At 46.3% G+C, this 15,285-nt stretch overlaps 1 protein-coding gene across 2 annotated transcripts in view; it reads right to left on the reverse strand.

Annotated features, from left to right (window-relative positions):
- Positions 1–15,285, reverse strand: part of AUTS2 (activator of transcription and developmental regulator AUTS2) — a 1,269,596-nt gene that overhangs the window by 57,761 nt on the left and 1,196,550 nt on the right. For both annotated transcript variants that reach the window (XM_084822994.1, XM_084822993.1), the window contains exons 7-8: positions 5,575–6,049; positions 3,014–3,273 (exon numbers count right to left, since the gene is read on the reverse strand). In XM_084822994.1, coding sequence (XP_084679120.1) covers positions 3,014–3,273; positions 5,575–6,049 — 735 coding nt within the window. The remainder of the gene's footprint in view (positions 1–3,013; positions 3,274–5,574; positions 6,050–15,285) is intronic.

Here is a 15,285-nt window from a genome sequence, read left to right on the forward strand (position 1 = left end):
TCTAGGTCAAATGCAGAGTGGGAGGAGAATGGAGGTGATGATCGCCTTTGCTGCCCCTCCCCCTCTGCATTGGATGGCCGTAAATCTCCGGGTTCGGAGGCTTGCGGCCACCCCATGGGATTGTGCCCTTAGTTGCTGAAGGAAAAACAAAAGACTCCTAATACTAAGTATATTCAAAAAGTGCAATGCAAAGCAAAGAAGCAAATGTGGGAACCTAAGAACAGCCCTGCTCAATCAAAGTGGGTCCATCTAGTCAAGCATTCTGCTTCATGCATTGGCCCAGTCAGATGGTTCTAGAAGACAACAGCTGACCACCCACTGGTATTCAGGCTCATACAACCTGGAGATTCCATGTACCCATCATTTAATTTATTTAATTTATTGCATTTATATCCCACCTTTTTTCCTCCTGCAAGGAAAGGTGGCTTACATTCCCCTCCGCCTCTCCATTTTATCCTCACAACAACAACCCTCTGAGGTAGGTTGGGCTGAGAGTCTGTGATGGGCCCAAAGTCCCCCAGTGAGCTTCCATGCCTGAGTGGGGACTAGAACCCGGATCTCCTGACTCCCAGTCCAACACTCTCACCACTAGACCACACTGGCTCTATCATGACTAATAGCTGTTTATAGCTCCATCCCCCTCCATGAATGTGCCATTGTAATCCCCTTCCAAAGCCACCAAAGCAAGGGGCCATCACCACTTCTTCTTGTAGTAATGCATCCCATACATCATCTTTTATCCGTTCTGAATGTATTGCCAACACATGACATTGTGAAACTCAAAATTATATTCTCATGGAAGACTGGGTGAGGGTGGGGGAGTCTCTGGGCATCTCTATACCAACCTAAAATTCTGCATTTAAAATGGGGCTTTCTGCTTCCATTTTAAATGCAGGATCACAACTCCCTTTTTCAGGTGCTTCCTTTCCCCCCACTCCACCCCCTCCTTCTCCCCGTATCTGAGTCTTCCATTATCTTTCATTGATCTCCCTCCTCTTCTTGCTGCTTCTCCTCTTTTCACGGAGGAAACTGAAGCGGAACACAATGGGGTAATTTGATAGCTCATGATCTGAGGCCTATTTAAGAACAGAACAAAGGGCATTTAGTGCAGGAGATGCCTCAAACGATCACAGGATCATGTAAAGAGCCCGCAAGCTTCCATGAAAGAGCGATCTCGATCGCAGGATAAAAGCTCCGTGTGAAGGAGCTCTCTGTCCACTTTCACTACTTCTTGCATAAACCGCAATCATGCTCCAGCTGGTTTTCCTTCCAAACTTAAAGATCTCGAACACTGTCAGCTTCCTTCATAGAGACATTTTCTTCAACCCCTTCATCGCTTTTGACTACCCCTTTCTGCACTCTTTCCAGTTCTGTGGTATAACTTTCAAAATGTAGTGCCCAGAACCGTACACAGTATATTCTCAGTGCAGTCCCTCCATAACTGTTATTCAAAGGCATTAAGACATAGGCCTGTTCACACACGTCTAAGACTCTCACATGGTGAAACAGAATTGGGGCTGCATTGATGACTCCCATCCCTGATATTGTGCCCATGGGCTAGCCACACCCTTCGACATTGGGGGTTGGACTTGATGGCCTTGTAGGCCCCTTCCAACCCTACTATTCTATGATCCTTGTGTTGAACGTCCATTTCTGCAAAGGAACCTCTGTGTGTGAGCAGCTGCTTGCACACAAGGGCTCCACATGATCAGGAGACCCAGCTTCACAGTGTCCTTATGCATGAGCAGCTAGTTACGGATCGGGGTGCCTTTGCAAATGTCTGTGCTCGAAACTAGGGCTGTGCACAAATGGCCTCTCAAATTCTCCAGCCTATTTGTGGGTAGAGAAATTGGAGAGGGACAATTCACTGAATTTCCCCTATGGGAGGAAAAATTCTCCAACTGTTTCTCACAGCTAGAACTGGGGGTTAGCTGGGGTTGTAGCACAGCTTCTTTCTTTTTTCCTAAGGGGTTTTGGTTTATTGCACTGCTCCTGCGAGTGGCAACAAGTATCAATTGTGCTGAGGCTTCTGCTTTTCGGAGGCTGAATTTTGAATTTCTTTTGGTTTTTGAGCTTACCTACTCACTGCAAGCTGGCTGAGGGGGCTGTGTGTGTTTTATTTCTGTATTACACATCTTTCCATTGCTCTGCAGCCTCCCAGGCTGCCTGCACTTTCTGAACTGAAAAAAAAAAACACCCTGGGAGGAATTGCCTGTTGATGTGTTCCTCATGATGGCTTGAACTGAAGTGCGGGAAGCCAAGGAGGCGACAGGCTGCCACAGAGATGATTGTACAATGACGCTCATGCACACTCCTCAGCCACCTCCTAAGTAAGGTAAGCACAAGAACCCCAAACCCAACCCATGAGAATTTCTCCGACATTTCTCCTCCTTTGAATTTCTTTTTCGAAAGCTATTCCTTTTCTCTCAAAGGAATGAAAACGGTCAAAAAATGTGTGAGAAATTGTCAGCACGGCACTACCTGAAATACAGATGGATGTCAGGAATGTGATTTTTGAGGCAGGCCTAGAAAAACGATCTGATGTTGGGTTGAGTCCAGCAGAGCACGTCCACTCCTATTTCCCCACATAACTGGTGAATATGTAAATATAGCTAAAAAAAAAAAAAGGTAAAGGTGTCCCCAACCAGGGTGTGGCGCTCATCTCCATTTCTAAGCCGAAGAGCCAGCGCTGTCCGAAGACGCTTCCGTGGTCATGTGGCCAGCATGACTGAATACCGAGGTGCACGGAACGCTGTTACCTTTCCTGCTGAAGCGATACCTCTTTATCTACTTGCAATTTCTTGCTTTCGAACTGCTATGTTGGCAGAAGAAATATAGCTAATACTATGCAAATATGCTGCAGAATTTCTTCTGAATACAGCATCATGGATGCCCTGAAAGGGAATCTCCCTCCCTTCTGCACCTCTCTCCCCACCTCCCATCCAGAATATGACAAAACTCTTGGATGACAAAACATTTGCTAATCCCTGCCAGAATCCATTTTAATTCTTACCTGAGTAAGCGCTCCCAGCAGGATGGCCTGGAACCTGCAACGTCCCTGATGTCAGAGGAGGAGGAGGAGGCAATGCCGTGGGAGGAGCAAACATATTGGGGTGATGGGAGTGTGCAGGAGGTTGGAGGGTGGATGCAAAGGTGTGGAGTGGGCTGTGGTTTGGCAAAGAGAGGGGGAAGGGTGACACGGAGGGGTGGTGAGCTATATGTGGAGGCGGTGGAGGGGGCTGAGTCTTGGCCGGAGTACTGCTTCTGCTGCTGCTGCAAATAAAACATGCGGAGAGAAAAATGTTAGGAAATCTAGCCCCTCAGAAGGTGAGAGTCACCAAGGAAGAAGCAAATGGAAAACCATCTCACCCAAGGAGCTACCACAAAGTGGGACAAGTCCTCCCAAAGCGACAAACATTATCCAAGTAGGAAAGGTTCGACAGGATCTGAACCTTGGGGAAGGGTGATATTGTGTGGCTTCATCATCTGGTTGGATGCATGGGAAGCAGGAAGCTGAAGTAGACAGAAGTCTGCTTTACGTCAGGTTAGACTATTGCTGGGAGTGGGATCTGTGACCTGCCTGCAAAGCTGAGATGTGCATGCTCCCTTCCATGTTCTTATCATGGTCTGGGAGATGGTGGACTCTCCTCCACTGGGGGTTATTGAAGCAGAGGCTAGATGGTCATCTTGCAAAGATGCTGTTGTTTCAAGATTCATGCAGCCCTAGGCTAGATAAACAGAAGCACAGGGTCCAGAGTGCTCTATTTTGCACTGCTCAGGCTGTATTGGAGTGCTGGGTCCAGTTCCAGCCACTGCATTTTAAGAAGGACACTGACAAACTGGAATATGTCCAGAGAAGTGTGAACAGGATGGTGAGGGTTCTGGAAACCAAGTGCAGTGAAGAAGGGTTGAAAGAGCTGGGTATGTTTAGCCTGGAGAGGATTACGGGAAGACATGATAGGTGCTTTCAAAGATCTGAAGGGCTGTCCTGCAGAAGATGGAGCGGACTTGTTGTCTGTTGCTCCAGAGGACAGAAGTAGAACCAACGGGTGCAAATTTTAAGGAAGAAGAGTTCAGCTACGGAATAGGAGGAAGTTCCTGTTGAAACAAACTGTCCTGGGTTATTGGAGGTATTTAAGCAGAGGATGGACGGCCATCTGTCAGGAATGCTATAGTTGGACCCTTCATTGTAGATCCTGCATTGTGTTGGACTAGGCAACTTTCAAGGTCCCTTCCAACTCTATGATTCTGTGATGGTGGTCTGATAGAGGCATTGCTGCGCATGGCATAGGGACTCATTCTTTTTGTCCCATTGTCATCCCCAGTAAAACAGGTTTAAAGGACTTCAAAAACACATCTTTGCTGGAAAGGATGGGATGACTATGCCATGAGCAATGATGGCTCAATCATACCAACTTCAACACTTTTTTGTGGCGGTGGGGAACTTATTAATATAAGAAGAGCCCTAAATCTAAGAAGAGCCCTCTCTTATTAATGTAGTGTGTGGCATAGTGGTTAGAACGTTGGACTGGGGCTCAGGAGATCCGGGTTCTAGTCCCCACTCAGGCAGGAAGCACGCTGGGTGACGTTGGGCCAGTCTCAGCCTAACCTACATCACAGGGTTGTTGTTGTGAGGATAAAATGGGGAGGAGGAGGAAAAGGACCACGTAAGCTGCCTTGGGTTCCTTGCACGAGGAAAAAAGGTGGGATATAAATGTAATAATTAAATAAATGAATAAATCAGACCAAAGATCCAGTTAGACTGGCACCCTGTTTCCCACAGTGCCCAAGCAGATGGTTCCCGAAAGCCCACAAAGCACAGCCATGGAGGCTATAGCCTTCTCCTGCTGATTAATCTGAGAAACTGGTACTCAGGCATAAGAATGTAAAAAGAGCCCTGCTGGATCAGACCAAGGGTCCATCTAGTCCAGCATTCTGTTCACACAGAGGCCGACCAGCTGTCCACAGGAAACCCACAAGTAAAACATGAGTGCAGCAGCACACTCCTGCCCATGTTCCCCAGCAACTGGTGCACATAGGCTCACTGCCTCTGGTACCGGAGGTAGCACATAGCCATCAAGACTAGTAGCCACTGATAGTTTTTTTTCTCCAGGAATGTGTCCAACTCCCATTTAAAGCCATCCAAGTTGGTGGCCATCACTACGTCTTGAGGTAGTGAATTCCTTAGCTTAAATACGCGCTGTGTGAAGAAGTCCTGCCTTTGATCTGTCCCGAATCTCCCAGCAATCATCTTCATGGGAGCACCCCATTGGGTTCTACTATTATGAGAGAGGGAGAAAAATGTCTCCCTATCCAAATTCTCCACACCATGCATCATTTTGTACATCTCTATGTCTAAATGTCTGTGCTTTTTTTTCAGACTACCCCAGAATTCATCACAAAGCTAACACTAAATAGTAGAAGACCACCACCCTTCAAGAGAAGGCCCGGGAAAACAGAATCCCTTTTCTCTGGGAAAGCTTCGGCTATTGGGTGGTATAGAAATGTAATGAATAAATTAAGTAAGTAGTTAGTCAACATTTCTACTTGGAAAATGTATAACAAGGGCCTCACCTCAAGCTGTTGAGGCTTAAACTGCTGCTGTTATATGCAGACAACTGTTGCGCGAGACTACGGGATGGAGGACGCAGCTGGGTGGATGGCAGGGTTTGATGCGCAGGCTGTCCAGGAGATGGTGGTCTTGGAGGCCGTTGTATTTGGGACAAAGGGCCTGTGGTGTGTTGGGCCTCTTCTGAAGCTGGCAGTTTCAGTGGGGCTTTAGACTGTGATGAACGAGGAGGCTCTGTTGGCTGCTTTGCAGCAGTGTTTGGAGAACGTGCCTCTGATACTGGTTCCGAATGAAGTGAGATCAAAGGGTGAGATTCCTGAGGACAAAGGTCTTGAGGCACGACAGCATCAAGCGAAGGGTCTTTACCGCTGTCCTGGCTCTTCTCTTGACTCCGTTCTAGTCCTGATATTTTGGGAACCACCAACGTCCTGGCATCTTGGTCTTCATTTTCCGTTAATGTACCAACCGCTAAGTCTGTATCTGGAAATAAGAAGCAGACCCAAAAGATGGTTACAACATGGCAACGTGCACACAACAATGTAAACTTCCTTTCCCCCAGGTAAGTGCAGGAGACAGATTGCATGACCGCTATACAACCTATTACGACAGCAACGCATACAACCCAATAATCAAACCAAATTCAGACTACCCCAGAAATCATCAGAAAGCTAACACTAAATGCTAGAAGACCTACACCCTTCAAGAGAAAACCTAGGAAAACAGAATCCCATTTGAAAAGGAATTTTTCTTTCTTTTCAAAGGCATTTGAAAAGGAGGCCTCAGCACCAAAAAGGGTCTATATCCCAGTTGTCTCCTGCACAACCTCTGGATCTAGGGACACTGAGACCAGAGCAGGGCTTCTGCTGCAGACCCAGGGGAACAGGAACAGGGAGAAGAGTGTCCTTCAAATGCCAATGAACTACCTTCCCCCATTTATGCATAACTCCTTGTCAAACACATGCAACTCTGGACAGACTGATGATGAATAGATTTTTAAAAATACTTTACACTCAGCTATGTATGAGTTGCTTTAGGGGAAGGGCCCTAGTTCAGTGGTAGAGCAACAGAAGGAGTGCAACCCCATCCAGAATAGTCCCTGAGCCTATCTCCCAGACTCAGGAACCACTCACCCACAGGGCTTCCATCTTGTCAGATTATTGGCCCTCATCTGGCTCATTTCTGAGTTTAGGCATTGATCCAGGACTTGCACAGCCTCACCTGATTCAGATATCACAGGGAGACATAGCTGTGTGTCATCAGCGTCCTGATGGCTCCTGGCTCCAAAATCCCCTAATGATTGCTCCCAGAGGCTTCACATAGATGTTAAACAACATTGAGGACAAGATGGTACCCTGCGGCACCCCACAGCTAAATCACCAAGGGGCTGTAAAATGGTTGCCCAATGTTATTCTCTGGAATCAGCCCCGCAGGTAGCACCGGAACCACTGTAACACAGTGCCTCCAATACCCATCCCACGGAGTCGATCCAGGAGGATACCATGGTCGATGGTATCAAAAGCCAATGAGAGATGGAGCAGAATTAACAGGGTTCCACTCCCCCTATCCCTCTCTCGATAAAGGTCATCTATCAGGGTGACCAAGGCTGATTCAGTTTTGTAACCAGATCGAAACCCAGACTGGAATGGGTCTAGATAATCAGTATCCTCCAAGAGTGCCTGCAGTTGGTCCACCATGACCCTCTCCAGAACCTTCCCTCAAAAAGGGGTATTTGCAACTGGGTGGTAGTTGTCTAATACCATTGGGTCCAGAGTGCTTCTTTAGGAGTGGTCACACTACTGCCTCCTTAAGGACAGTGGGGACCACCCCTTCCCACAGGGAAGAATGTACCACTCCTTGGACCCACTCAGTCATACCTCATCGGCTAGCTTTTATTTGCCAGGAGGGCAGAAAGCAAGAGGGCACATGGTTGGTGGCATAGCTGCAAGCACCTTGTCCGCATCATCAGGCTGCAGCAATGCCATTGCAATTTGTGAACAATTTATTGAAAGTTTCCTTCGGAGATAGCATACATCTTTGTTTTGTTTTGTTTTCCCTGGTAAGTGACTTCAGTACCCTGTGATGTTACCGCCCAAAACTTGATGTCATGGAAGAATCACAAAACTGCCACAGATTTGGATGGGAGATGACAATGTGGTCTTTTTTTCACATTCACCAGGAAAACATTCCCCCCCCTCCCCCGGGAAGCCATTCTCACTCTTGAGGTGACAGCACAAAACTTTGGGTTTGTGGCACAAAGCTGCACAAAGCTAGCACAAAACTTTGGCAAAGGTTTGGAAAAAATCTGAAAATGCAAACTTTTTAGGGTTCACCAGGACCCCTCCTCTGGATATGCCAATGGGGTGTGGCACCTGTGACTCTCCAGATGTTGTAGGGCTACAACACTAATCATCCCTGTCCACTGACCATGTTAAATGGGGCTGATGGGCATTGGAGCCCAGCAACATCTGGCAGGCTAGAGGTTCCCCACTCTTGGATGAAAATACAAGGAAGTATGGTTGTCCCCAGTTGGGTCCTATTTGCATTTTGAACATATGAAAACCACCACCACCACCACCACCACTGAACTAGGAGCAGAAGAAACTCTATGGAGACACACCAGTAGAAGTTAGAAGGGTGCTCATAAGGTAAAGGTCCATCTAGTCCAGATTCTTTCTCCCGCCCCCACCACCCCAACAGTGGCCATCCACATGTCTCCAAGAAACCATACAGTAGGACATGGAGATGATACTCCTCTCCCTCTGTTTCTTCCCTCTCCAGCTACTGCTGTTTAGTGGCATGCCATCTTTCAACTTCAAGGTTTCAAGTAGCCATTACAGTCAATAGCTGTTGGTACTAGATCTGTGCATCCTAAATTATGTAACTGTCATGTTAAAGGTTGCCCAAGCTATTATTGTTGATTATTGATCAATTCAATCAAGACCCACCCTGTGAGTTGCACACTCAGGTTTTACAAGTCCATTACTGAAACAGTAGTCAGGTACCTCCATCATGCCTAGGTACACCTTCAGCTGAGACTGTCCCTTCCTCCTGCTACCAACTGCTGGGCCCATCGCAGAAAAAGGAAACAGCAGGTGCATGACTCGCTGAACTTTGTAACTTAGAACTTGTGCTTCAGTTTTGTTTTGTTTTTCCTCCTCCCTCCCAGTCCCTTTTCCTTGTGTGTTGTGTGTCTTTTTGGTTAACAAATCTGAGGGCAGAGACTAGCTAATTATTGATTTTTGCAAGCCACTCTGAGAGACTTTTTGGCTGAAGATGTTTTCAATAAAAAAAAATGCTTTCAATAAATATATATTTACCCAAGTAATCCTGGCATAATCCATAAGCAGGAACTAATATCAGGATTGTTAAAGAAGAATGTGCACAGATAAGGCTGCAGTTAATTGGCTGAAGCAAACGGTTTGGGACCAAGTTACTTGAATAACTGCCTTCACCCATATCAGCCTGCCCACACTTTAAGATCAAAACAGAGGCCCTTCTCAGTTGCCCACCCATGAGAGCAGACAGGTGGGTGAACACACGTGAGAGGGCCTTCTCTGCAGTGGCCCCACACCTTTGGAACAAGCTGCTTTTGGAGGTCCACCATGCTCTGTCATTGCAGACTTTTAAGAAGGTCTTGAAAATGTATTATTTTACCTTGGCCTTCTCTTGATATGACTGCTACTGTTGCTGCTGTTAACATCATTGTTAGTTTTATTGTTGGTTTTAATTGTTGGCTTTTATTGTTTTTATGTTTTTAACATTTTTAATATTTTAACTGTTTTATGTATGTTATTGTTGTAAGCTGCCTTGGGAGGGCTTCTGCCCTGAAAGACAACCAAGACATATTTTAAATAACTAAATAAATTAAATAAGCAGAGGCAGGCAAATATAAAATTACAGTGCAATGTCTACTCAGAAGTCAGCCCCACTGCGTTCAGTGGGGCTAAATCCCCATTATTTTGTTTCCCCAGTCCTGAATGCGAACGGGAGTGCATTTTGTCTGAAAATGTTTGCAAACTCCTGAACCCGCATTCACGTTTGCAAAATGTGTACTTGAAAAGTACACAACTTTCTCAAAGTTCGCAGTTTTCTCAAAATGCACGGATTTTGAAAAAAAAAAATACACAACTTTCTCAAAACGCACAATTTTTAAATCACCCATGCTTTAGTCTATGGGGGATATTTGCACAAATTGGGGGGTTGCACAACTTTCATTTTCAATAGTTTTATGCAATTCTCCCATTTGCACAAAATGAACAGCAATCACAAACGTGAGCGCAAATTGAGGTGAGGAGAGCGGTGAGCTGATATTCAGAGTACTGTGATGAATTCAAACATCGCTCATTCACCCATCCCTAGTACAGGATTGTGCTCTTGTAGCACAACCCTATGGATGTCTGCCAAGTAATAAGTTCCTTTTAGCTCAATGGGACTTACTCCCAGGTAAAGATGTATGAACCACCCAACGTCCAGTCGGGGGGGAGTGTTGCAGGGGAAATATGCCCCCCTTGGGGGTCAGTGTATTTCCTCTCAGCACATAGTGCATCTTCCAGATTCCATGCAGCTTTTTTTCTCTTTAAACAGGGCAAGATATGCCAACTACGGCCACAATGAGTGTACCTTGGGCAAAGTATGGCTTTAAATGTCATCACCACCACCATGATAGATCGAATTCTGCTAGGTACAGGTTCTGTTGCAAGTAACTGGATGTGCCCTTCCTATTTTCAGCTCCTTCCTGCTGGGTTATTTAAACTTTAACAGGGAAATTCAGTTAAGTTCCTGTAACTTGAAATGCGAGGCGCAGGCACAAGCGAGAGGTTGCGGGAGCCAAGCTGAGGCACTCAGCCCGTTTGGCTCAACATCAGCAGCTGTGCCCCGAGGCCCCACGGGAAAGGGGGAGAATTTCCCCTCCTACTCCTTAAGTTCAGAGAGTTGCCGCGCTTTTCTCCAAATGGAGACCAACTGATGTCCAAACCCTTAGAAACCCCTGGTAGGATGTTCCTTTGTATTTTCTCGGAGTCTCAGGCAGTTAGCATCTGTAAGCCTCATTAGGGTGAATGGAAATAAAGCTTTGGAAAGCAGCCCTTTTGTCTGACTGTTGTTTCTGGCTATTGGAGGGCTCAGAAGACTACAGGGGCATTCCTGACAGCTTGGTCTCCGTTTAGAGAAAAGTGCGGCAACTCTCTGAACTTAAGGAGTAGGAGGGGTAATTCTCTCCCTTTTCCGTGGGGCCTCGGGGCGCAGCTGCTGACATCAAGCCAAACGGGCCGAGTGCCTCAGCACGGCTCCCGCAACCTCTCGCTTGTGCCTGCGCCTCGCATCTACAAGCTCAAGTTGTCCCTCCCTTTCCAAGCCAGGGTCAGTATCACTCCCAGGAATGTGAGCAGGGGGGCGCTCCCCCTCCAGCTGCGCCTCTGAAACCTGAGGGGGTTCCTCTCCGACGGACTCTATCTCCTCCTCAGAATCAGAGCTACTTTGGGACTCTGTGGGCTCAGATCCAACCCTGACGCCATCTAAGCTAGGAGTGAGCAACACACGAGGTCCCTTTCCCCCAAATGCGGCCACTGCCAAATTTCCTGCCCCAGTGGTGGCAGCAGGAAAACCCAGCGGTTTCCCTTGGGAACAAGGTACATGGGAAGCATGTGCCTTATTTGCAAGCGTAATCACACTCCCAGAATTGCACCTCCCAGAGGTGGTTTCAGTTCAGAAGTTTCCATTTTGCTTAAAAACAGTATGAGTGTGGCCAATCTGCCATGCTGGCAGCAAGCGTGTGGTTGAGGGAGGTGGTCCCTGGGGATTGGCCAACCCTTGATCTAAGATAAACACACAGAAAGAGAGTTCATGGCCCTGCTCACCCATTACAGTCATCTAACCCCTCTGATAGTGTCACAGAATCATAGAATAGTAGGGCTGGAAGGGGCCTATAAGGCCATCGAATCCACTCCCCTGCTCAATGCAGGAGTCCAAGTCAAAGCATCCCTGATAGGTGGCTGTCCAGCTTCATAGAATCATAGAATCGTAGGGCTGAAAGGGGTCTATAAGATCATCGAGTCCAACCCCCTGCTCGATGCAGTAGTCCAAGTCAAAGCATCCCTGACAGGTGGCTGTCCAGCTTCATAGAATCATAGAATCGTAGGGCTGAAAGGGGTCTATAAGATCATCGAGTCCAACCCCCTGCTCATTGCAGGAGTCCAAGTTAAAGCATCCCTGACAGGTGGCTGTCCAGCTTCATAGAATCATAGAATAGTAGGGCTGGAAGGGGCCTATAAGACCATCTAGTCCAACCCCCTGCTCAATGCAGGAATCCAAGTCAAAGCATCCCTGGCAGATGCCTGTCCAGCTTCACAGAATAGTAGGGTTGGGAGGGGCCTATAAGACCATGGAGTCCAACCCCTGGACTACAGGGGTAGGACTCGATTTTGGACTACAACTCCCATTAGCCCCACCCAGCAGGGGCAATGCTCAGGGAAGATGGGAGCTGTCATGCAAAACATCTGGAGGGCACAAAGTTGCCCACCCTTAGTGTAGATGGAGCCATACCTTGTCCTCTGCAAACACAGGGTCCCTGTTTGCCTAGAGAACATTCTCCATGCATACAACAGTACAAGCCAGGTACTCTACACTAGCATTCTCTGGTGCGGTGCCCTCCAGATGTTTTGGACTATGACTCCCATCATCCTTAGACATTGGCCATGCTGACTGGGGCCAATGGAATTTGTAGTCCAAGGCATCGTAATAGCACATGTGTGTAAGTTGGGGGCGGCGGGGGGGAGAGTCTGCTGCCATGGTGCCACTCTGCCCCAACTTAGACTCATTTTAGCCCTTTTCAGCATCTTGAAAGTCAGACCATTCGTCCACGTAGCCCAGTATTGTCTACCACTCCAAGCCAGCAGTGGCTTGCCAAGACCTTTCCCAGCTTTGCTAAATGAACTCCTTGGACTCAACTTCCCTGGATTTGAACTTCATCTCTTTTGCATGTGAAGCATGTGAGGCATGCGCCTGACTGTGTGCGCTATCAAGGTGTCCCATTTGGCCATCGTCAGGAACCATAATTTTGATAGATTAATTCCAAGTTTACAATAATCACATCTAACACAACACTCAGATGCTTCCCTCCTCCAGGATGGGAAATGAGATTGCAGGTTCTAAGTGCGCTGAGAATGCCATAGAAGGACAACATCTATTAGCTTTGCTTGCTGACATCCTGAGAGCCTCTACTGAAATGCAAACATTCAACCACCTCCCATCAATTATAGTAATAAAATATTGTGTTTTTCTTCTTTCTGCCAAGTTCTGGTCTACAAAAATCTAGTTCCCCGGTGTGCAAATCCTTCCAAGAACATAAGACCCCTCCGTTGTTTCCTCTTTGAATTTGTTCAGCTGTCATTTGGGATAGACAGTAAATGCATAGTATGAGTTTAAACTTCTAACTCTTCGTGACACTCCATGGAGGGAGAGGCCAGAAAGAAGGACATAAACCATGCTCATTGTGGACAGATATATATTTTAAACAGCTGGTTTCCTAACCATAGGAGACTCATTTATTCATTTGTATATAAACAAGCTGCGTCATTAAATCAAAAAGTGGTACTTCAAGAACAAAACAACACAGCAGCTAATTCTAGAAGTTATGATGGGAAGAAAAAAGACCGCACATTAAAGCAGCAACTGGAACAAAAGAAAGTATTCAGAGACTGTATATTTGCATTTTCTGAAATAACTTCCTCCAAACTGAGAGAAAGAAAGCAATTAGATATTTTTATATGGGGAAGATGCTTTGTGATAGCAGAGAACAAACCAGCAGAGCTCTTTAGTGTGCAAAATCCTCTAATACACACACACACACACACACACTCATTCATTCATAATTGGAAACACCAAAAAGAGAAAGCAAAGTGGACAACCAATAGGCAAGAAGGGCTACCTCAAAATGTATCAAATACAAAGTTGGACAGAATCACAGAATCATTGAATAGTGGGGTTGGAAGGGACCTATAAGACCATCGAGTCCAACCCCCTGCTCAGTGCAGGAATCTAAGTCAAAGCATCCCTGACAGATGGCTGTCCAGCTTCACCTTGAAAGCCTCCAGTGTGGGAGAGCCCACCACCTCCCCAGGTCATTGGTTCCATTGTCGAATTGCTCTAACAGTCAGGAAGTTTTTCCTGATGTTCAGCCGTAATCTGGCTTCCTGTCACTTGAGCCCATTATTCCGTGTCCTGCATTCTGGGATGATCGAGAAGAGATCCTGACCTTCCTCTCTGTGACAACCTCTGATTCAATCCAAAGCAGCTTCTTATGTTCACCTTCCACTAGAACCATTTGCATCTAATCTATAATTTCTGCACTGGCTTATAAGAAGTCCATCTCCTGCAGAGTTAGTTGTTTTGCTTTTCTCTTTCAGGGCTGACCCAGTTCTCTCACGAATCCAAGAAAACCGGAAAAGGGTCATCCTTCCTTCTATTGACAATATCAAGCCTCCTTATGGTGCACCTTGTCTCCAGGCCCAAGATCAATATTTAAACATGTACATGTGTGTCTTGGAGTGGATGCGTGATGGGGAACATGTAGTAACGAGCACCATAGCAAGGCATGATGGGAACAGTCTGCCACTGCTCATCACCTCCCCAGCAATAGGTATCCTGGGAAAATGGCTTTTTTATTATTTCAAATCCTTTGTATTGTATATGTGTAACTGATGGACATGTTTAAATATTGATCTTGGGCCTGGAGACAAGGTGCACCATAAGGAGGTTGCCCTTTGCACTTAGACTAAGAGGCTATTAGCCATTAAGCACAGACTATGTCTTGAATCCAAGAATATAAGCTGTTGTTACAAAATATGTGAGATAATATATGATTTTGATCCAGAATGGAGGAGCTGATCAGAGGATAAGGAGAATAATGGCTACTACTCATGATGGCTATATATCACCTCCAGTGTTAGAGGTATACCAGTTCCTAGGGAACATTGGCGAGAGTTTGTGTATGCATACCAGTATTTACATATTTTTGGTGTATGTAATTGTGGTTGCTATGACCACAATGGTTGAGACAGCAATAAATTATGTTCTTCGTATACACCTAAAATGTATACAATCCTCTGTGTCATATACAGCCAGCGTGGTGTAGTGGTGAGAGTGTTGGACTAAGAGCCGGGAGATCTGGGTTCTAGTCCCCACTTGGCCATGGAAGCTCACCGGGTGACTTTGGGCCAGTCACAGACTCTCAGCCCATCCTACCTCACAGGGTTGTTGTTGTGAGGATAAAATGGAGAGGAGGAAGAGGATAATGGAAGCCGTCTTGAGTTCCTTGCCAGAGGAAAAAAAGGCGGGATATAAATGCAATAAATAAATAAATATAGCATAACTTCAATATTTAATTTAGTGTATTTATTTTTCCCCTCATGATTTTAAAGTCTTTTGTTATTTATTTCAGTCCCTTTATTGCAATTTACCTTAAAAACACACACACACACACACACACACAAAAACTTGACTGCTTTAGGTATGTCTCTGTTCCATGTACAAGTCTGTGATTGTATAATGAACTTTGATATTCTCCAAGGACTTGGGCAGGGGAGTTCTTTGCTGGGGTTGGTGATAGCGTTAGGTATCGCTGGCACTTGCTGAGGCACATACTAACATAGGGAGCCCACAGTCAAGCCTGGAGCTTCCTGGCCCTGCTGCCCCCCCCCCTCAATGTTATCACTAAAAAT

Source organism: Heloderma suspectum, chromosome 16, assembly GCF_057233095.1.
Source record: "Heloderma suspectum isolate Gila_16-S chromosome 16, 16-S_ref, whole genome shotgun sequence".
NCBI classification, from domain to species: domain Eukaryota; kingdom Metazoa; phylum Chordata; class Lepidosauria; order Squamata; family Helodermatidae; genus Heloderma; species Heloderma suspectum.